The sequence below is a fragment of the Zosterops lateralis genome (assembly GCF_965231275.1).
Source record: "Zosterops lateralis genome assembly, chromosome: 5".
NCBI classification, from domain to species: Eukaryota; Metazoa; Chordata; class Aves; order Passeriformes; family Zosteropidae; genus Zosterops; species Zosterops lateralis.
Window position 1 is genome coordinate 27,511,541 of NC_139766.1, and position 21,223 is coordinate 27,532,763.

Sequence of the window (21,223 nt, forward strand, 5' to 3'; positions counted from 1 at the left end):
ATTGGATTTGATGCACTTGACTCAAAAAGTTTCTTTTGGTATTTTGACCAAACTCCTGTAAACATTTTTTCAGTTTGAAAAAAAGAGACTAATAGATTAGTCTTTCTAGGGGTTGTTTTTAACAAAAACAACCCCTAGAAAAGGGTTTTGTGCTGGTTTGTGAAATGCTTATCATTTGGCTGTGAAACACAAAGTGCATGACAACATACCATATTATTCGACATAGCAGAATAACTGCCATGGGTGAGTCATGTATGGGTGGGTCAGATCCTGATCTAATGGTGTGTCCTCACCTGACACTGTTGTCAGGGATTTTGCATAAATTGTGCTTAGATGTAGCTCGTGATGTTTATGTGTCTGGCTTTGGCATGTTATCAGCAGAAAATAACCAAACGGGTAAAACAGGATTCATAATCAGGAGAATGTCTTTACGTAAACAAATACCGATGCTGAAGCATTTGCTGAAAGACATGAAAAACCCAGTGCAAAAGTACTTGCCTTGGATTTAAACACATTTAGCAATTGTGTGTGCTAATCTGAAACAATACTAAATTGCTTTTAAAATAGTGCAGTAATTCATAATAAATGTATAGAGGTAAGCAGCTCTAAAATTAGGAACCAAAAAGAAAATTAGAGCTTGACAAGCAGCATACTGTACTCAGTTACAATTAAGAAACTCTAGAAACTCTCCAGAGTGGCAAGGTATGGTGTATCTAGCAATTGACAGAGGAATCTTCCAACTAGTAACTGAATTTAGTGCAAAATAACATCTCAGCTTAATTATAGTCAACAAAACATTATCTACGCAGTTGGGGCTCCTGTTGCAAAGAGAAAACCGGTCATGGTATTATAGATCTGGTGAAGCCAAGCTCAGCTGTTTTCCTGTCATTGGACTATGAAGTGAACAATGAGGAATCACCATGATATTGAAAAAGATTTGTTCCAATCCAGAAAAATGTAGCTCTTTCTTTGTCTGGCATGACTGACAATACCTATTAAGAGTTACTTTTTAGACATTTACTTTGTTAACAATGAAGAAAGGGAAAATGGCAATAGAAAGCAATTAAATGCAGAATTTCATTATACAGAACATTGAATTAAAATAGGATGACCTCTTATAAGTTATCTTCAATATATTCAGAATCAACATTAATAAAAGCTGAAAAGCAATTAATAAACCTAGTGAAATTCAAAGTTTAAGACATTTAATGCCTGATTACAGAAGGCGGTACTTATATATGCTGAACAATGTAATGAAATGTGAAATATTTAAGAGGTTAAAGTCAGAACAGTTAGCAACATCTAGTCATTAGGAGTCTATCTGATAGCAGGAGGGGTAATTAGGCAGTGCAAGTCATAAAATCTAGCACAGTAAAATCCCTTTGAAAAAGAAGATGCGTGGTGACAGCTTGGCATCTGTTTGCAAAAGCCAGTCCGTCTTTGCTCCAGCATCCCCTGAAGTACCTACACTGGTGGTTAAGGTTAAGCTCTGGCTGCCACAAAGGGGTGCAGGTGCATGGCCTGAGCTGGCAAAAGAGCAGCCAGTGGGGGCTGCAGTAGCAGCCATCTCAGTCCCCTTGGTCAGTGGCACAGGGGGCTCTTTGCTGCCTCAAGTGAAATGCATCCCTTAATATCTCAGAGCCAGGGAGGCTTGGGAGCCCTCAGTGCTGGTGAGGAGAGGCTGATCATGATAATTGCCGAATCAAAGTGCTTCAGCAGGCACATGACAGGCAGAGCTGCTCTTAGCAGCACTTCTCAGAGGCTGCTGCAGCTCAGCTTCCCGTGGCACCGAGGCTGGACCACTCTGCCTGGGCTGCATAGCCTGTCACCTCCTTCCACTCTTGCAGGATGAGTCCATGTGGGCTCATGGCCACATAGACAGGTTTTTATTGCACTAGGGTTTTACAGTGGAAAGAGCCTGACTAATATGGGCATTTTTGTTTCTTGCACTCAGCTTCAGATGTTATATGAAGACCAGCTCTGGCACAGTATTTTTTCTAGGGCTTAATGCACAGATGCTTCTTATATTTGACTTCTCAGTTCTCTCTGAGAACTGTAATGTTTCCTAAAATACACCATATACCTAAACAAATAGCACATTGGTTGTAGTTTACCTAATTACAATTTCACAATCCAGCCATTTTGACTGGAATTTCAGAAATGTGAATTACGTGTATTCTGTAAGCATTGAGGCTGGGTGAGATGCTGTGTGCTCTCAGAAAGTTCTTCACCAAATGAGTAATGCTGAAAATCAGTCTCAACATTTTGCAACAATGTTTGGTTCTTCGTGTTTTGCATAAAACACAACATGATGATTTAGACATGAAAGAACATTTGGTTCCTGTAACATGAGTCACGAGGAGGTGGTATGTGACTGAGAATATACGTGTGCTTTGTTGACTCTAATTTAATCAGCGAGTAGAATATTCATTATAAAAACTAATGCTGTGCATTCTTCATACATGGGTTTTATCTGAAATAAGTGTATGTTTTCCCACTGCAGTCTATACAGCTTCACTACTTTCTAGAATTACAAGTTCATCTTACATTTCTATAAAGCTGTATTAATTGGTAATGGGCTCTTAAATTGTATCTATCAGGTGAGCAGCATTATTGCAATGTAGTCTTTCATAGTTTCTCTCATTAACTTCTCTTTAGGTGATTTTGCAAGGAAGCTAGGGTTGTTAAGTGAAGTAAGGTCACTTAATTCCAATTTCATCAGGAAAAAACCTTGCTGTGTTGGTGGTACTCTTGGCTGAAGCCTATGATATTGAACTAATGATTCTAAAGTCCACCTGACTGCACTGGTTTCCTACCATTCTTGAAAAAGGGGCTCCTAAACCAACTGCAGGACTAACTCCTGTGCAGGATGTGACAGAGGGTATTGGCTCGATGAATTACTTTCTAAACTACCAGAGCAACCACAAATTCTCATTTGGAAAGCTAATATATTCAGCCAAGTGTTGGCTTCCTCTACCTGCGGTGTTTCAGGGAATCAGGCAGTTGGGCAGTTCAGTATCTTAGAAGGATATATGTCTTTGGTTGGGAGGTCTGCACTGGTTGTCTTGCATTGTAGTTCCTTTCCTGGCCGCAGGGGTAATATTGGATACACAGAGCAGATGTAAGAGGAGTGTGGTCTGACAGATTTAGTACACATTTGACAGGGAAGAAACTGTCCTTTTTACAGACGGGTAAAGTCATGCTGTGCAGGAATGGGAACTTTACTGTTGTTCCAAGCACTCAGTTCTTTGGGTTGTTTAAGCTTTTAGTTTTGCTGGTTTAGGATCTTTCATCAAATCAAATACTCAGGTGAGAGGAGGTATTCTTCTAAGGTCCAGCCCAAGCATTCAGTGTAAAAAATATTTTCACAGATGTTCGATTTTTGAAGGACACCAGTTCAGAGCCAGACATCCTTGAGCATAAGATGGTCTTACTTACCTGAGTGATTCCTTGGATTATGAAGAGCAAATAGCCGTGTAAATTTTGTTTTCCCCTAAAGGATGACTATCACTTTTCTTTATTGCAGCAAAACCTGAGATTCTCACTCTGGATATACTCAGCAATGGTGTTCTCCAGTGCGTAGCAGCTGGATTCCCAGCCCCTACCATATACTGGTATTTTTGCCCAGGAACTGAGCAGAGGTAAGTTAAGGAAACAAGAGTCTCCAAAGGTTATCTTAGGTGCAACACATCCAATTGCTAATTACAAATTAAGAACATGAAATGACTTGGTAGTAGTTACATTTAAATGTTGCATCATGGTTTTCATCCTTTTTGGCATTGCATTGTTTGTAGTAGTTTGTGAGAAGGCAGGGATACATTTCATTTTTCTGCTCTGTATTCTGTCCTTGAAAGGGGAATAACCAACACTTTCTATTGTGTAAAAATAAAAGCCAAAGTTTCTGCTGCAAGCTAGCTATGGATTGTATCAGCAGGCCCCAAATGACACGTTCTATATGCAATTTCACAGAATGGCAATCACAGAATCACTTGCAAATATGGTTGTTATAATTTGTTTTATTGTGTCATGAAGTAATTTTTCCAGACATAATGTAATTAGATTTCTGTTCACATTAAAATATGACAAGTAAACAAGTCCAGTGTTGTTACGAATAAAGCCTGATGTTTTTAAAACCAGGTATTTATAAGAAGATTGTAGGGTTTCACTGTGAAGTGAGTGAGCAAGTTTTAAGGTTTTGCTTGACGTCCCCCATGGTTATAGATGTCATACTAGCAAGTAATGGTTATAGATACCATACTAGCAAGCAGTCTCCTTCCCAGCAGTCTAATTTGTTTTATGTCTAAAATAATCATTAATTCCTTAATGGTTTCAAATAGTACCTTTTTTAAAATCTTAAATATGTGCTCTTGTAGTAAATATGTGACACACGAGGGAGAAGCAACATCTTGAGAGAAAAGAACTATTTGGCTATTTTCTTACTGCACGTAAGCTTAATGGTGTTAATATATATCACGAACTTCTTTTGTGCTGTAGTAAGATGATGCTTGGGGAACATTTTCAGAAGTGGGTACTAGACCACAACTGCTTGACAGTGGAATTGAAAATGCATGTTGAATGGTATAAAACCCATAGAGAAGTTACAGACCTGTAGGTACGTCTAACCAAAAGCAAATGCAAAGACATCATGATCTCCAGTTGGGCCAGGCTAGGTGTGTGTATCCATTTCTCCCACTACATACAAGACCATGAGACACCATAAACACCAAGCTGTTTCAGGGTTAAGATCTTCAGCTGAATCCCATTACAGACCAGAGTTGTTCAGTTCTCTGTTGGTCTGGCACCTCAGGGAGCAATCCATTGCAGATAAATGTCAATATTGTTTTACCAGGTGTTTTGATTCACCAACAATATCCCCCATGGATGTCAAAATTGGTTACACAAATTCATCAGCACCGTCATTTGAACGAATCCTGGTTGAAAGCACCATAAATGCCAGCATGTTCAGGAGCACCGGCACTGTGTGCTGTGAGGCCTCCAGCAATGGGGACAGGAGTTCTGCTTTCTTCAACTTTGCTATTAAAGGTAGTGTCCACAAAATGTCGGTGGTGTTTGGCTCTTTCTGGAAAAGGATTTTAAGTGATTTTGCCATAGGAAAGTTTACAGTACTGTGGCTAAGCACATGATAACTTACTACGTTGCATGTTCTGCCCTTAATTTTTCAATGACTATTGTGATACTGTCTTTTTGTGACACCTGTTCTGCAGTGCAGTAGGTAGGTGGGTTTCTTCTGTCTGTGCAGCACAGGGGAAAACCACCTACAGCATTACCGTGGCTTTCCCCCTCTCTCTCCCTTTTGTTTTCTTGTCATTGTCTGTTTTGACTATTTAGGCCATCACTTCTTTTTTCAAAGAAAGATTTCATTTTATTTTAGGTTTTTTACAATGTCTCAGGAAAAATGCAGTCCCCAACTTGCCTGGAGCCTTAGTGTCCTGCTGCTATAAAAGAAGTAACAACAACAACATTCTGCAAAAGAGCTTATGAGTTTTGTAGTGGTATTTGTAGGTTTCTGGGGGAGAAGAGAAACCCACTAGAACATAGATGATTTGAAATGTGTTTGTAAAGCTGTGCTCTTCTTTGCAAAACCAAATGTTCTGCTTCTTTTTTTTTTCTGTTACACCCAGATATAACATACAAACAAATACGCCAGATTTGGGGCAGATGGGTTGTAGTAGAATGGTATTTCTTCACTACTTGGCACAACCTCTTCTTGTAAAGACTGTGCTGTAGTGATCATATTTAGGTGGGGGGCAAAGGGGAAGAGAAGAAATTGTGACTTCAGATAAAAGCTTCTTTCTTTAAGCTAAGTTGAGTGAGATCATGCAAACCCTTGCATTAATTGATCTTAGTGCCAAACTTCCTGAATTAATGAAGCTGAGACTCCAAAGGCATCAAACTGCATGGTTTCTGTGCCAGCTCCATCTCCCACAGCTCATTCAGGAAAGACATTCTGATACAACTGGAGCATATCTGGGAAGGTCAAAACCCCAAACTGTATTTCACAAAGGAGAACCAAGGAAAGGTTTCCACCTGCATCTTTTTAATTTAGTTGTTCTTGTTCAGTATTTTTAGGAGAATTTTCTGTTTCTTTCCAGAGCAAATCCGTACACATACCCTTTTCACCCCTTTACTAACTGCATTTGGAGTTGCTGCAGGACTGATGTGCATCGTAGTCATGATCCTGGTGTACATATATTTGCAGGTAAAATCAGAAGCCCCTTTCCCCGAATTAAAAAAGTGTGTGAGCTATTTGTGGAGTCTTCAGCAGTAACAGCTGTTCTCTTTCTTTTCCAGAAACCCAAGTACGAAGTTCAGTGGAAAGTTGTTGAAGAAATAAATGGAAACAACTATGTTTACATAGATCCAACACAACTTCCTTATGATCACAAATGGGAATTTCCTAGAAACCGTTTGAGTTTTGGTTAGTTTAGATTTATTTAACTTCATCTGCAAGGTGAAACCTTCAGGTCTCATAAGAGACTTTGGTCAAACACAGCAGGGTTTTGTCACAAAGGTGTTGTGCAATAATGCAGATAGTGATAATTGCTCATTCTTGCCTTGGGACAAAAGGCAAGCAGGCATGTCTGCAATAGCTTCCGTGATACAATAAAATAAAGTGTTGAACCCTACAGGAGGAAGTACTCAAAGTCATTACAGAATATTTTGTTTGCTTTATTAGGTAAAACTCTTGGCGCTGGAGCTTTTGGGAAAGTTGTTGAAGCCACTGCTTATGGTTTATTTAAGTCTGATGCTGCTATGACGGTAGCAGTAAAGATGTTGAAAAGTAAGTTGCTGTAGTATGCTATATCATGTTTTCTCTCTTCCATCTGGTTGGTGTGTTACGTACGAACACTGTGCTTTGCCTTGCAGCAAGTGCCCATTTAACGGAGAGAGAAGCCTTGATGTCAGAGCTTAAAGTGCTGAGTTACCTTGGAAACCACATTAATATTGTGAATCTGCTTGGAGCTTGCACTATTGGAGGTGGGGTTATCTGCAGATTATTGTTTATTTCTGTTCTTTTTTTATTGCCTGGAGGATGAACTTTGCGAAGGAAGAATCCAAGGTGCAGCTCTAAGTGTAGAATTCATAAATTTCATCTTAAAACCTTACATTTCATGCTTAGACAGGTTGCAGATCATTATGGTTATCACCTGTGATTTACTGAATCTAGATTTTAGGCTCATCATAAAAACAATAGTAAGACCGCTGTAGCTGCAGCTAAACAGGAAGGTTGCTTTTGTTCTCTTTCGTGTGAAACATTGAGTGCTTTCTTCTTGAGAAATGACAAAATGTACGGTATAAATTTTTACCTCCACCACACTGTTCCTCATTAATGAGAACTGGTTCCTTGTTGGTATCCAAAGTGAAGTCAACACGCTTGTCTTGTCTAGTCTTCCAGTCTTCTGTTTAAACTGCAAATGTGTCTGTCAAGGCACCATTAAAGGTACAAATTCTAAGCAGCAGGAAGTTGAGAAAAGCAGTTTTCCAAATACAGTATTGCTCAACCCTAATGTTTCACATTTAGTATTAACTTCATAATACTAACTTTTAAAGTTTGTTTTCTTACATAATAAAAGCTACGAAACCTCCCAAAGTGTCAATACAGAGTGATAGAAACCTGTATTTTTAATTTGTGTGCATTTTAGTATGAAAGAGGATATTGCTTCTTACACATATTTCTAAGAAAAGGAGCTTGTAAAAATTTGTAGTTTTACACAATGGCAAGACATTTCTCACAATTAATGATGTAAAAATAAGATGAAACAATTTTGTTCAAGCAGCCAACTAAGTAGACTCACTGGCCTGAGTGTGTGTGTCTGTCTCAGTGGAAAAAATGTAGTGTCTGTAAGAAAATTGTACCACAAACACTTATTTTGCTATTGTGAAAGCTATAATTTCTAACTGCAGACAAATGGAAATAAACCAGTGAGGTTAGGAAACGATGATACAGAGTAAACTTAGAATATTAAAATGAAATCAGAAAAGGTGAATCAAGTCATCTTCAGCATAGATGTTTATAGATCAAATATATGTCTTTTAAGTGAATGACTCCAGCTATGGACCTTGAATATGTAATTACACTGCATGTTATTTCATCTCTAAGACCTTGTGCAATGTAGTTTTCTGTTGCAGCAGGCTGTTCTGTTTGAATGATTTTTCCTATTATGCTGCAGAACAGAACACTCTACATCATTTCCAAAACATTACTGAAGGAGTGTGAAGCTCTACTGTAAACAGAAGTGAATCAAAAGGATTAATGTTTGAAGCTTGAATTACTCTTAACGTTTGGAACAAATAACTTCCTTCAGGAAGTGAGCAAAATCAAACAGATGTGTCTGGCCAGAAACGTTATCACACGAAGAAAGAGAAGAAGACTTATTTGTGTAATTTTTGTACAATGCAATGATATTGAGGGGCTGAACATTATTGGGACACAGCTTTAGCTGGACCATAGTTGTTTGTCTGTGAAAGGGAAGACACTGGGTTACTTTTCTATAACTTTTCAAGTCTAGACAGTGCTAGACACTGTGATTTTTTAGTAGTCCAGCCTGTGTGCTTCATTGAATGCTAGCTTTATGTAAGGTTTTCTGCTTTAAAAACAATACTCACCAGCTTTCTAAATTTTACATGCATCTACAGGTCCCACTCTGGTCATTACAGAATATTGCTGTTATGGTGATCTTTTAAATTTTCTGAGACGGAAACGAGATTCATTTATTTGTCCAAAACATGAAGAACATGCAGATGCAGCTGTTTATGAGAACCTTTTGCATCAGTCAGAGGCTGCAGCGTAAGTATGACCTGCTGAAATGTACTTGTGTTTTTAAAAGACTGGGAAGGAGAAGAAATCAAAGTTTATTAGGGGTAAGAGTTGCAGAGAAACATTTAATGCAGTAGACTTTGAAGATTCTCTGCTGCACAAGAAAACAATTTAATTAAGAGGCTATTTGTTCAGGGGGTGGTTTGTTCTAACAGTGTCATTATATATGGAGTGGGTTGTATGCACTCTTTGTTTTGCTTCTTTATCAAATTTTCTGCAGTCATTTCATGCACCTCCTTGGCTCCAGTCTTTGTACATATTTGTGTTTATTGGTACTAAACTTCAGTAGTGCTTATTTAGCAGCTTGAATGACAATTTCCCCAGTGTCAGACTGTAAGTACCCTGAGTTCTCCCAAATTCCTGCCTTCAGAAATGACTTTTTACAAAATCAAACCAGTGTCTTAAAACGTCAGCAGCAGGCTGCCACTGACAGCTCACTGCATTTTGTGGTGAAACAACCTGTGTCATGACTGTGAGATTGCTCTTGTACGTAATTAATCTGTATATTTTTAACTGCTGTGTTTTATATATCATCCCAGAGTTCTTTCCAAGGGCGTTTCCAAGCAGATTTTCTTCCATTTGCAAAGTGAGAGGCAGCTAACCAAAACCTAGAGGCTATTACACTACCTGCCCATTCTAAATTTTAGTCTTTTTATTGCCCCAGTGGGCCCATTACATGGTGTTGGCAGTCACAAAAGAAGCAGACAGACCCAAGGAGTTGGAAAAGTTCTTTATCCCAGCAAGGCATTGTACTCATGAAGCTGTTTGTGCCATGGCAATAAATGGGCAGCTGGTGGTGCCCCAGAGAGGCTGGGACCACTGGGGTGATGAACATAAGGCTGTGATTTGCCATTGGAGGTGTGCCCTCTGTTCAGTGAAGGGATTTTGCTGTTTAAGCATACTGAGTTATTGTAAATTGAGTTTACAAACTACAGATTGTAAATTGAGTTATTAACAGCAGAGTATTTACAAAGTTCTCGTGTTAGTATTTACTGCTGCTGAATGTGTCAGATGTGTTTCTGCTGGTAACTAAAGCTATTGGTGATCTCATTGCTCCTTCCCATGTTAGCTCAGTGGCTGCATTTATTGCTCTTAAACAAAGCAGATGCTTCAGGCTAAGGAAGTATCTGAATTCTAATGGCAATGAAGTGAAAAATGTCAAAGTACATCCATCATTCCTAAAGGTGCCTAACTGTATATTTATAAACCATACAGTATGAAAAGCTGTACATTTGAATTATATATAGCAATAAGAAAATTTAAACTTAAAAGAATGTAGCAGATGGCTGTCCCAAGCCTTGGATGATTTTTTGAAATACATATGAATCCCCTATGGAACTTGGGAATTTCTGAATTTAACATTCTTTACCATTTGTCTTCTGCATTTCAATTGCCAGTTGAGCTGCTGAAATATTCTGGTAGAAGTTGGCCTAAGCAGAAAAGGGAAGTACTAGCAGATCCTGTGAAACATCTGGATGTTAATTTATAGAGAAAGAAGCCTGTATAAATAGTTTTAATGTAAATGGTTTTGTTTGCTCACCTGAGCCAAACTCCAGACTTTGAGGTGTACCATTAACTGTGCCAACAAACCTCTCTTTCTGTACATTTCGTGAGGCATTTCCTCTTTTTTTTTTTTTTCCACACACCCATGAGTTTCCAGTCATCTGATAATTTGTAAAGCAAATATTCAGAAACTTGGCCTGATGTTGGCTTTTTGTTTGAATAGCTTTTGAAACCTTTTTCACTAAACTATGTTTCTTTTGTTCTGCTGCCTCTACAGCGATGTTGCCAATGAGTATATGGACATGAAACCAGGAGTGTCATATGCAGTCCCACCAAAGGCTGACAAAAAACGACCTGTGAAGTCTGGTGAGTTCACTGACAAGGAATTCTGTGTGCTGATGGGAGTGCAGGAAGATGGGCTTCATGGATTTGTTCAGTTTTAGCAGATTTGTCAGTTGTAAATGGGGACACTTAAAACTCAGTAACTGATGTGAGAAGGCTTGAAGAAGAACAATATGTTAAATTACAGTGTCTTCTATTTCTTCACACTTAAATGGAGCATCAGGATTATTTTTTACTTTTTGGTGATGGGATATTTACGTGATTCTAGACTGGTACTTACTGAAATTACTGTTTTGTTTAATGTCAAAACAACTCTACGTGATTTCTACATGATTACACTTGCTTAATTCAAAAGCTGTTGTTGTTTATATCGTGTAGGATCCTACACTGATCAGGATGTTACCCTTTCTATGCCGGAAGATGATGAACTTGCTTTAGATGTAGAAGATCTGCTAAGCTTTTCTTACCAGGTGGCAAAGGGCATGAGCTTCCTTGCTTCCAAAAATGTAAGTTAAGAATTTTTCAAAGATGAACAGAAGCATTAGACTTTAAGTTTTAAACAATGCTGCACTCACTACTTCTCTCACACAGAATATTGCCTTAAATGGGGGAGATACCACATTGTGTGCTCTTTTTTGTAAAGAATGCTGTTTTTTGTAAGTGTGACTTAATTCACAGGAGATGTCTTGATTTTTAATTTTCTGGAAAGATAAAATAAGCTGAGAGACCCACAAAAAATCTTCATTGGCTACACTGGACATAATAGGCATTCCTCTCGGTTTCATAGGAAAGGTATTGTATAACAGAAGGGGATTTATAAAGAAGTCTTAAGCACAGCATCTCCCTATTAGTACTATTAGTATCTTCCTCTGGTTATTCTTACATTTTATTGCAAAAATGCCATTTAACATGTAAACATTATAACTAATGTAGCTATTACAGGTGCACCTTAAATGAACCGCAAAACCAAACTTAGACAATTTAAGGAAAGGAAGACAATCCTGGAGTCCTGTGTTACTATTGGGAAGTGTGTCTCAAACTCTGCTCTGAGGAAAGTGCACATTAAAACTTCCTTTTGCACTTGCTTTTTTCCCCCATTGTTCCTTATTCCAAACCAAACCATAAGCTTCCCTTTAGTTTATTTTTCATCTATCAACACATTCAAAAAAGGCCTGACATGCAAACATATCATATTACAGATGATACACAGATTCACAACACTGCTGCATCCTTCACTGTTGAGGACATCCAGTGCTTAGCACACACATTCTGTATTTCTTCTGTTTTCCTGAAGAGTAGCCCCCAGATCCACTATGTATTATTCCTGGTGACTTTTTCTTTATAGTCTTTCCATTTTTACAGACACAGTGGCATTGAATAGCAAAGGCAGTAAAGAATGTGACATCACCTCACCTTGAGGATGGGAAATAATGCAGAGTATTGCTTTGGCAGTCTGAGTTAACACCTGTATCACAGAATTAAATTGCAGTGCACTAATATGTTACTGGTCCTCTTCAGTTGTTGGATTCTTACACTCTTTTGGCTCTGGCAGTTAAATTAGTTAATGCAGGGTGCTGTAGGCTGATGGATGAGGGGCCTCAGATTGCCTCACATCCTTGAGGCAGAGGGTCCATGAAGAGCAGCATGCAGAGTGCCCAGCTGCTCTTCCACGACTTGCATTTATGTCAGGGCTGTGCAGGAGTCAGGATAGGAGCTGGTTCTGGGAGGCCAATTGCCTTAAGCACTCGGTGCCTTAATCACAAGACAGTGTTTCCTCCCTTGGACAGTGTCTCTCTTCAATGCAAACTGAACTGATTCTGGAGAAACAAGGCAGAGTCATACTGACTCTTAGATGTTCCTTGGCCTTACTGCTTCAGTGCTGTGTGACAGCTTTACACATGCAAAGTGCAGAATGCATTGTATATAGAGGTGAATGAGAGTCTACCAAAACAATGGAACTATTAAAATTTGTTCCGTGTGTAAGCAGGCTAAAATGGACAGAGATGAAATTACTTGTGCAATTTGCAGTTATTTTCTCAGCTAGATTTTCATAACTTTTGATATTTTAGGTCATTCTTTGGTTCGAAATTCCAAAAGTTCTGTATTTCAAGGCAAAAAGAAAAATTGAACTGCCTTCAGTTATTTTTATACAGCTGTGGCCTGTGTCCTAAATACCATCAGTAAAGCTGAAGCTTAATACTCTTCTTTCCAGATGAAAAAAGAAATAATTTTGCTAGAGAATCACCTCCATTCTCTAACAAACACACATGGGCTCCACACTTTTATACAAAGAAACACAGCTGCTGAGAAACTCAAGCACCCTTCTGGAACTGCACTTACCAACACATGCCCACTTCTAAAGTAAAAACTGGAATATAAGGTGGTTAGGTCGCTGAATGCAACCGTCTGTTGAAAGATACTGGCATATGAGAATTTCCACTATTTTCAAGTACTTAAGTCTGCTTAAACTCTTGTAGGTACTTTATAATTCAGCTCTTCCAGAAGAGTATTTCTGTTAAAGGATTAATTTTCTGTGTTTATGTGCTTTGAAGTTCTTACTGTAGCTTCCCCTGTTTTCAGATTTTCAGCACTTTTCTATCAGCCACATAAGTTACTTAATAGAGTATTGGGAATATTTTAGAAACAAACCACTTTTTCCCTGTCTTCGTCCTATATTAGGAAACAAGCTAGTGATGATTCTGATAAATCAGAAAAAAGTACATTACGTTTTAGCTGAGAATGTGAAACACTTCAAAATGCAATGACTGCAACTGGTATTTTCTAAAGTAAATGCATTGAGAACCTTATTAATGTGAATTGGTGTAATTATTGTAAAGATATGACATCAGAATGTTTACTCATCTGAGTAAGCTTATTAGCACATGGCTTCATTGTGATTTACAGCTTACCTTAAAATGCATAATACAATAAGTTACATAGCTAAGTAAACCTGTAACCAAGCAATAGCCTGTTAGGAGTATTATTAACTAGTTTTGTTTGTTTGTCTACTATTTAGTGCATTCATAGGGATCTGGCTGCAAGAAATATTCTTCTAACTCATGGTAGAATTACAAAGATCTGTGACTTTGGTCTGGCAAGAGATATAAGGAATGACTCAAATTATGTGGTCAAAGGAAATGTAAGTATACATGATGCTTTATACACTGGGTTTAAGTTAAGTGAGTTCCTATTGTCTTGACCTGCAAAGAAAAGTCTTTCTTAGCTTGATGGAAATCTGGATTTTCCAGTTCTGGTATATATGCATATATCTGTGTTGGGTAGGAGGGGAAATTTCTGACATAGATGTGTGTGCTGACAAAATCCTTGGTTTATACTTGTTATACTGGAAAATCTGTGCTCATACCTGAATGTATGTTGTAGCAGAAGAGATGTTTTCTCTGCACCAATATAATGTCCAGTCTTCTTATTATACATGAATGTACTCAAAGTTACTGCTCTGTAAGTAATTGCTAGTTTTGTCATGGAAACACTCTGATATCCGAGTCATAAATCTGGAATTGTTTGGAAACTTTTCCCTGGATATTGCAGTATTTGTCCATTATTGAAATAGTTTATTTTAAAAATATCTAAATAATCAAGGATTTGCAACTTATCCTTTTCTTGTAAGGGATCACTCATACAATGAAAACTGAAGTGTAAATTTACTGATTAGAGCATCAACGGGAGGCAAAAATACCTTGGTTTTCTCTGATTCCGTATAGACATTCTAACCTCATATGTGTAAGAAACACAGCTTTAATTTGCAGCTATAGTTCAAACCCTGTAACAGAGTTGGAACAGGACACTATATTTTGATGAGAAAAGTTTTAAACCAGCCATATAGAAGAGTGCCAATCTCATGAGTACCTATTAAACCTCTGGAGGGGTATAAAGGCGCTTTGAAGTGATGCAGATTATCTTGGCAGGACTTGCAGTCCTCTTTAAAGTGCCAGTGCAGTAAAAAGAGACCTACTACAAAAGAAAATCGAGCTTCTCTGTGGTTTAAGCTGGAGAAGTGTTTATGAAGTATAGGTATTTTGCACCTCAAACTGATTCATGCTGCCTGGCTTAGTGTTTTAAGCCTGTGTCAGATAGGTGCAGGCAGCTGCTGCCTTCAGAATAGGTATGCTTTCACTTGCTCTGTTTTTCAAAGGAGAAGATCCCTGTTGAGCAAGGCAGCCCCTGTCCTCAGTTCAGTTGAGGGCTCCATGATCTTAATAATGAGGGGCTGGTCATTATTTATGAGCTTGATAACACATTGTTGCTTGAAGCTTGCTGGTCCTGACTTTGGCAAGCTGATAAAGAGAGAAAATCCCACACCTGAGCATCTCTCGCCAAAGGGGTTTGCCATTCAGTTAACTTCAGTCAATCCATGGTACCTCAGGTATCTGACGTAACTGTCTTTTAAATATGTACAGGGATGGTGATTCCGTCATTTCCCAGGCAGCATGTTCCAGTGCTTGACAACCCTTTTGGTGAAGAATTTTCCCTAATACCCAATCCAAACTGCCCCTGGCACAATTCAGGGCCATTTTCTGTGGTCTTGTCACTTGTTGTGTAGAAGAGACAGATCCCTACCTTGCCACAGCCTCCTTTTGGGTTGCTGCAGAGAGCACTAAGGTCCCTCCCAGCCTCCTTTTCTTTGGGATAAACAATCCCAGCTCCCTCAGCTGGTCCCTGTAGGGCTTTATGTTCCAGACTCTTCATTACCTTTGTTGCCTTTCTTTAGAAACACTCCAGCACCTGAATGTCAGTGTTGTAGTGAGGGGCTCAGAACTGGACACAGGGATCTGAGGTGCAGCCTTACCATTGCCCAGTACAGGGGGACAGTCCCTGCCCTGGTCTCACTGGCCACACTATTGCTGACACAGGCCAGGATCCCATTGGCCTTCTTGGCCACCTGGGCACAGTTGGCTCATGTTCAGCTGCTGCTAACCCAGGTCATTTTCTGCTGGGCAGCTTTCCAGCCACTCTGCCCGCAGCCTGTAAACCTGCAGGGCGTTATTCACACCCATGGGCAGGATTCACCACTTGGCCTTATTGAACCTCATGCAACTGGCGTGGCTTATCAATCCAGTTTGTCCAGATACCACTGTAAAGCCTTCCTGCCCTCCAGCAGATCAACACTTCTGCCCAAAATATATATATTAATATATATTACTTTTAGTTGAATTTAAATTTTTCTACTGATAGACTGAGGAGCTAATGCAGATGTATTGACTAAAGCCTTGAAGCATCTTGACTATGTGAATCTTATTTGTCTGCCTGTGCCAGCCAGTCCATCAAAGTAGACTTGCTTATGTGTTTAGGGAACCATGCCATGATCACTTATATTATTATCCTCTGACTTCCTGATATACTTTATTAACTACACAGAAAGAGTCAAACAATATTCAGAAAATCAGAGTGCAAGGAACTGTATTAGCTTGGTAGAAAGATAGATCAGTAGCAGTGCAGCACCTGGAGATGCTAAAATGCGAAAAGTTTCATTTTTGGTTGGATACTTCTTGATTTTAAAAGTATTTAATGCACATAAAAAACAGAACAAGTTGATTTTACCTTGTCAATTCTGTTTGCCTTATGTCCACTGTCTTAATTTATTCCCTCTTCCCTGGAAAGGCTCGTCTTCCTGTGAAGTGGATGGCACCTGAAAGTATTTTCAATTGCGTCTACACCTTTGAGAGTGACGTCTGGTCTTACGGGATATTGCTTTGGGAGCTCTTTTCTTTAGGTAAGATCCTGCAAGATCTGTACTTCATATCCGCCTCATTTTGGGGTTTACTGTAGATGCAGAAATCATGTTGCTCACCTGCTATCTCAACAGGAAGCAGCCCCTATCCAGGGATACCTGTGGACTCCAAGTTCTATAAAATGATCAAAGAGGGATACAGGATGTTCAGCCCTGAGTGTGCACCGCCTGAAATGTAAGTGAGCAACCAGCACCTCCAATCATCAGTAAAGAGGCAAAGGAAGGGAAGCAGAAGCTTCTTGCACTAAGGCTCATTGCACTGCCCCGTTGTCATTTTTTAAAGTTCTTTTCATGTTTTAAATAATTCATGTACTCTAACTAGCAGAATACACGCCTGTATTGTTACAAGCAATGAAACATGCTCATGCCTTGTGCCATCTGATCACTTTGTCACGGCACCTGCTCTCTGTCAATAAATTATTGACAGATCACAGAACATAATTAAACATTTTTGCTTCAGATAAAGAAATCAGTGAGATGTGTCACCAGACTGTACAGCATCTTCATTTGTGCTGTACTTCATGACAGCAAGAGGACTGGCTACGCATCTTCTTTATGAGACATTCCTAATTCACTATTTTGTAGATGGATTGGCATTCAACAAGCTGTCAAAGAACACTGTTTCCAGAGCCTCCCATTAGTAGTGAGTTCTCTGTTGTCACAAACACAGATGTTAGAAGCATCATTCCTGTTCTTAAAGTCATTTAAAGAAGATGCAACACTTTTGTTTCAAATAATAATGCAGGAGAGGTAAGAACTCTTAAGGATTTCTTCATGAGAAGTACTTAATTTTGGTATCTTTACAGGTATGACATAATGAAGAGTTGCTGGGATGCTGATCCTTTACAGAGACCCACATTTAAACAAATTGTACAAATGATAGAGCAGCAGCTTTCAGATAATGCCCCCCGGGTAAGTTACGGGTTAAGCAGTTTCAAGCAAGATGTTGTATTAGAAGTGTGAGAAGCAAAAAGCCCAGGCACTGTATTTCTAGTATTACTTATATAGCTTTGCAGCATCAGTCTGGGTAGTAGGAATGATGTTTGGGCTATTCCATTAGACAGTAGCTATCTGAGCCCATACCCAAATTTACTAGCTGCAGAAGATTTTAACATTTTTTGCATTACTGATGTTCCTCACAACAGACCTATCACAATTTTGATGTTACAAAATGCAATGGTACCACATAAATTCATCGTATCCTAAACTGTGAAAAATTCTGTTAGTCTGGGAAGTATCTCAGAAATAAAGTATAATTAGTTGTTACTAGGAAAGCCTATTGGATGAAGAGGTGGAGCCTCTTGTGCTCTTCTGTATCTTCTGAATTGCCTCCCCTAATACCATTTACATGACCTTGGAGGTATGTCGTGACAAATTGTATGTGCTGCTCTTTCAGCCATTCAGTGGTGAAAGCTTATTCTGAGCAGGCAGCTGGACAAAACAGTCCAAAGGAAAACTGGAGACACATCCTAAACTTGGATTTTCCCTCTCCGTAACTTTGTGTGCTACTAGGGTTTACAAAAGTCGGTTTAAACCTGATTTAAAAATAAAACTTCCTTTTACCTTCTGGATGCCTTGTTTGAGCAGAGAGTACATGGCTTCCTGACAATTTGAGAAAAGAGGAAACTGAAAGCTGCTGGTGTTCAATTGCATCCTGTAGTGTATTTTTGGCAGGTGCAGGCATTACTGAAACAAAAGCAAGAATCTGAAGGAATTATTAGTGAGGTTTCTCAGGGAGCTTAGTAATATTCTAAGCTTTTTTTTTCTTTTTTTTTCTTTTTTTTGAGTTCAGCTGAAATTTGGCATGCAGTTGGAAGCTACAGTGTTTTTACTAACAAAGAGATTGAGCTTCATGATTCTTTAAAATAGCAGTTAAGCCCAAGACCTTTTGAAACTGTTTTGATTTGCAAAGAAGCTCCTGAGCTGGAACCCTTCCACAGCAGTGTGTAGTACACACTGTGGGAAAAGGCTAAGAAAGGAATGCTCTCCAAGAATGTGTGAAGGGAGCAGTCTGCAGAGTATTGACACCAATCTTTGGCTTCTGCAGGTTTATGCCAACTTCTCAACCCCACCTTCCAGTCAAGGAAATGCTCCAGATCACTCGGTGAGGATTAACTCGGTGGGCAGCAGTGCTTCATCTACTCAGCCTCTCCTGGTACGCGAGGATGTTTGAGGGCACGTGAAGAAGAGGAGATCAGATGTGTTAGCTGTTTGTATTGTGCAGGGGCTGAGAGAGGGATGACTTCAATAATTTCTCTTACTTTTACTCACTACTACCACTGTGTAGCTGAAACGTTGTTGTAATACTGTCCTTTACCATGCACTGTTATACGTAAATTTAATCTGCTGAGCACGGTTACAGGCATCATTGCAGTGTTAATTGAAGCTGTATATATTTTGCTATATTGTGTGTATTTGCAGTAGAGAGCCAGATGTGAAGGAAAAAAAACAACCGACAAAAGAAATCCTAAGCCAGGGTATGGAATCAGATGTCTGTAGATCAAACCAAATCTGCAGTGATTCTTCTCTAGATCTGTGCCTGGAATGCATACAGTCATTTTCTAGTTAATCTTGTTTTTCTGAATTTACGAAATAAACAAGTATTAAGTTAATGGTTTTGTAAACCCCTTTCCACATCCAGCCAAGCTTGAGAGGCTTTCTCAGGCAGGTATCACAGGTTGGAGGCCAGTAAGGGTGCTGTATTTACCTGGGAAAAAGAGGTGAAGGAACCAAGACCCTTCCAAAGTTTAAATGCACAGCTGAAAACCCTCCTGGGAGCTCTGGGGTTTAAACCAGAGGAGAAAGAAGGAAGACTCATTTTTATTTCCCACCTGTGCTGTCACCTTTGCAGACCAGTTGCATGGTTTTTATGGATATATGCACTGCTTCTCACTGGTGTATTCCCTGCTAGGATGAAGCTGCCCATTGCTTAGTCTCACTCCACCATGGAGCCTAAACTGCTCCTGTGCCCCTCTGCCTGGGGTGCCTAAAGACTTTGACATTTGTTTTGCTAATAGTTGCATCTAAAGGTGTTCACCAAAGATAGGTGGGCCCTGCCAGATTGGTCAAAAAACAGGAGGAAGGCTGCTTCCAGCAAACCGTGTGGCTGGAGAAGAGGCCGTTTAACGAGTCATCTTATCTAAGGAAGAGCAGAGAAAAAAAGCGCTCCCTTGGGGGCCCTTTCTTTATCTTGTCCTACCCAGGTGAATCTTTCCCACAGGCAGTCTTGGGTAGTGCTAACTGGAAAGGGCTATTTTCCTCCACCCCAAGTTGTTTCTGTGGTATTCCAGAGATGATAATGAAGAAGAGGCTTAACTGAGAAGTGCCAAATTTTTAAGTGGCATAAAGGAAAGAATCCTTTTATTCTTCTTTGACAGATGTGAAGCTTTGGAGTCAGCATCTGTTGAGCCTAGGGTTGTGCTTAAAAGTGTTTTCTAACCCCTTTTATTCTCACCAGGAACACTACTGGTTCTTCCTTTGTTTTTGACCCCTGAAAATAAGTAAAGGCATTGAGAGAAGCATTTCTCAGAGGCAGAGTCCTATTTGAGTACCTATTTATTTACAATGCACTTAAGCACTCTGTAACTTTTACTTTACCAGGATTTTGTTTGAGTTTACATGCAATTCAAATGTGTAACTAACTGCCCAAATACAAGGTAATTGTAAATACACACACTGGTAGTATATTTTGGGTTACATTGAATACCGTGCTCCTTCTATGACTGTGCATTTGGTTTAATGTTACAGGAATCTGTTTTTCAGAATTAAATAAAAAATTAGCCATTTGCACTGAACTTACTTAGGCTGTTGCACCTTTCCAAAGTTAGCCATTTGTTTGGATGCACTCTTACGCATACTAGTTGTTGAGCATTTTCAGTTTAATGCTATAAAAGCTCTTTTGTAATGTGTTGGCTTTTGGAGCAACTGTAGACAAACTAGTTGTTATAGATGTCTTGGTACTTTACAGACACTTAGCTGAAAGAGGTTTGGGTTTTTCGTTCTTGAAATTTATATTTTTATAATTTGGGGGGGGGTTGAAACTTATTTTGCAATGGCTTGGTGTTTTGAATGGGTTTATGCATTGTTTTTGTAAATATGGAAATGTAGCAATAATGTCCTTTTGACTATTCTCAGTCCTTGAGTCTCAAAAATATTTTTTTATATATATATATGCAAAAAATATATGTATAAATATGTAAGTGTTTGAAAGTTTATGAAACACTTATGGATATGTTGCTCAGTTGTAGAATTGCAGTTAAGAAAAGTTCAAATAAATCTGTAAATATGTATTAAAATGCTACCAATGCGTATTATGTTAAAACAGAATATTTTCATGTACATCTTAATAAATTCCTGGGTTGAAGCAAAATCTTGGTGACTGGCCACACACAGGTCAAGTCTGGCATTCTGAAACACTTCTGCAAATACATGCCAGAAAATTTTATTTGCTATGTAAGTTCCTTTTACCTGTGAATATGTGGGACAAATACTTGAAAACTTCAATGCAGCTTTGTTCTGGAAGAAAATTGCAGTTAGAAGATTGATCTTGTAGACTGTTGGTGCAGTTTATATGTCATGAATAGTATTTAAAATGAAGATGTCTCAATGTTGCTAATGGTATGGTTGCAGAAGCAGTTGGAACAACTCAAAGGCTACAGGGTTGCTGGATATTCCCCCTTCCTTTAGCAAATGTACATGCTCTCGGGCCCTCTTTCAGGCTGGCACAAGAGCTCGTGCTGGACTGGCCAAGTGCAGCACTGCTGGGAGGCAGCAGAAGATACCTGAGGCTG

At 39.1% G+C, this 21,223-nt stretch overlaps 1 protein-coding gene across 1 annotated transcript in view; it reads left to right on the top strand.

Moving 5' to 3' along the window:
- Positions 1-20,682, top strand: part of KIT (KIT proto-oncogene, receptor tyrosine kinase) — a 53,741-nt gene extending 33,059 nt beyond the window's left edge. The window contains exons 8-21 of the mRNA XM_083861332.1: positions 3,527-3,641; positions 4,850-5,043; positions 6,114-6,220; positions 6,313-6,439; positions 6,698-6,802; positions 6,889-6,999; positions 8,659-8,809; positions 10,620-10,708; positions 11,063-11,190; positions 13,701-13,823; positions 16,304-16,415; positions 16,509-16,608; positions 17,240-17,345; positions 18,481-20,682. Coding sequence (XP_083717458.1) covers positions 3,527-3,641; positions 4,850-5,043; positions 6,114-6,220; positions 6,313-6,439; positions 6,698-6,802; positions 6,889-6,999; positions 8,659-8,809; positions 10,620-10,708; positions 11,063-11,190; positions 13,701-13,823; positions 16,304-16,415; positions 16,509-16,608; positions 17,240-17,345; positions 18,481-18,606 — 1,694 coding nt within the window. The 3' untranslated portion in view covers positions 18,607-20,682. The remainder of the gene's footprint in view (positions 1-3,526; positions 3,642-4,849; positions 5,044-6,113; positions 6,221-6,312; positions 6,440-6,697; positions 6,803-6,888; positions 7,000-8,658; positions 8,810-10,619; positions 10,709-11,062; positions 11,191-13,700; positions 13,824-16,303; positions 16,416-16,508; positions 16,609-17,239; positions 17,346-18,480) is intronic.
- The last annotated feature ends 541 nt before the right edge of the window (positions 20,683-21,223 follow it).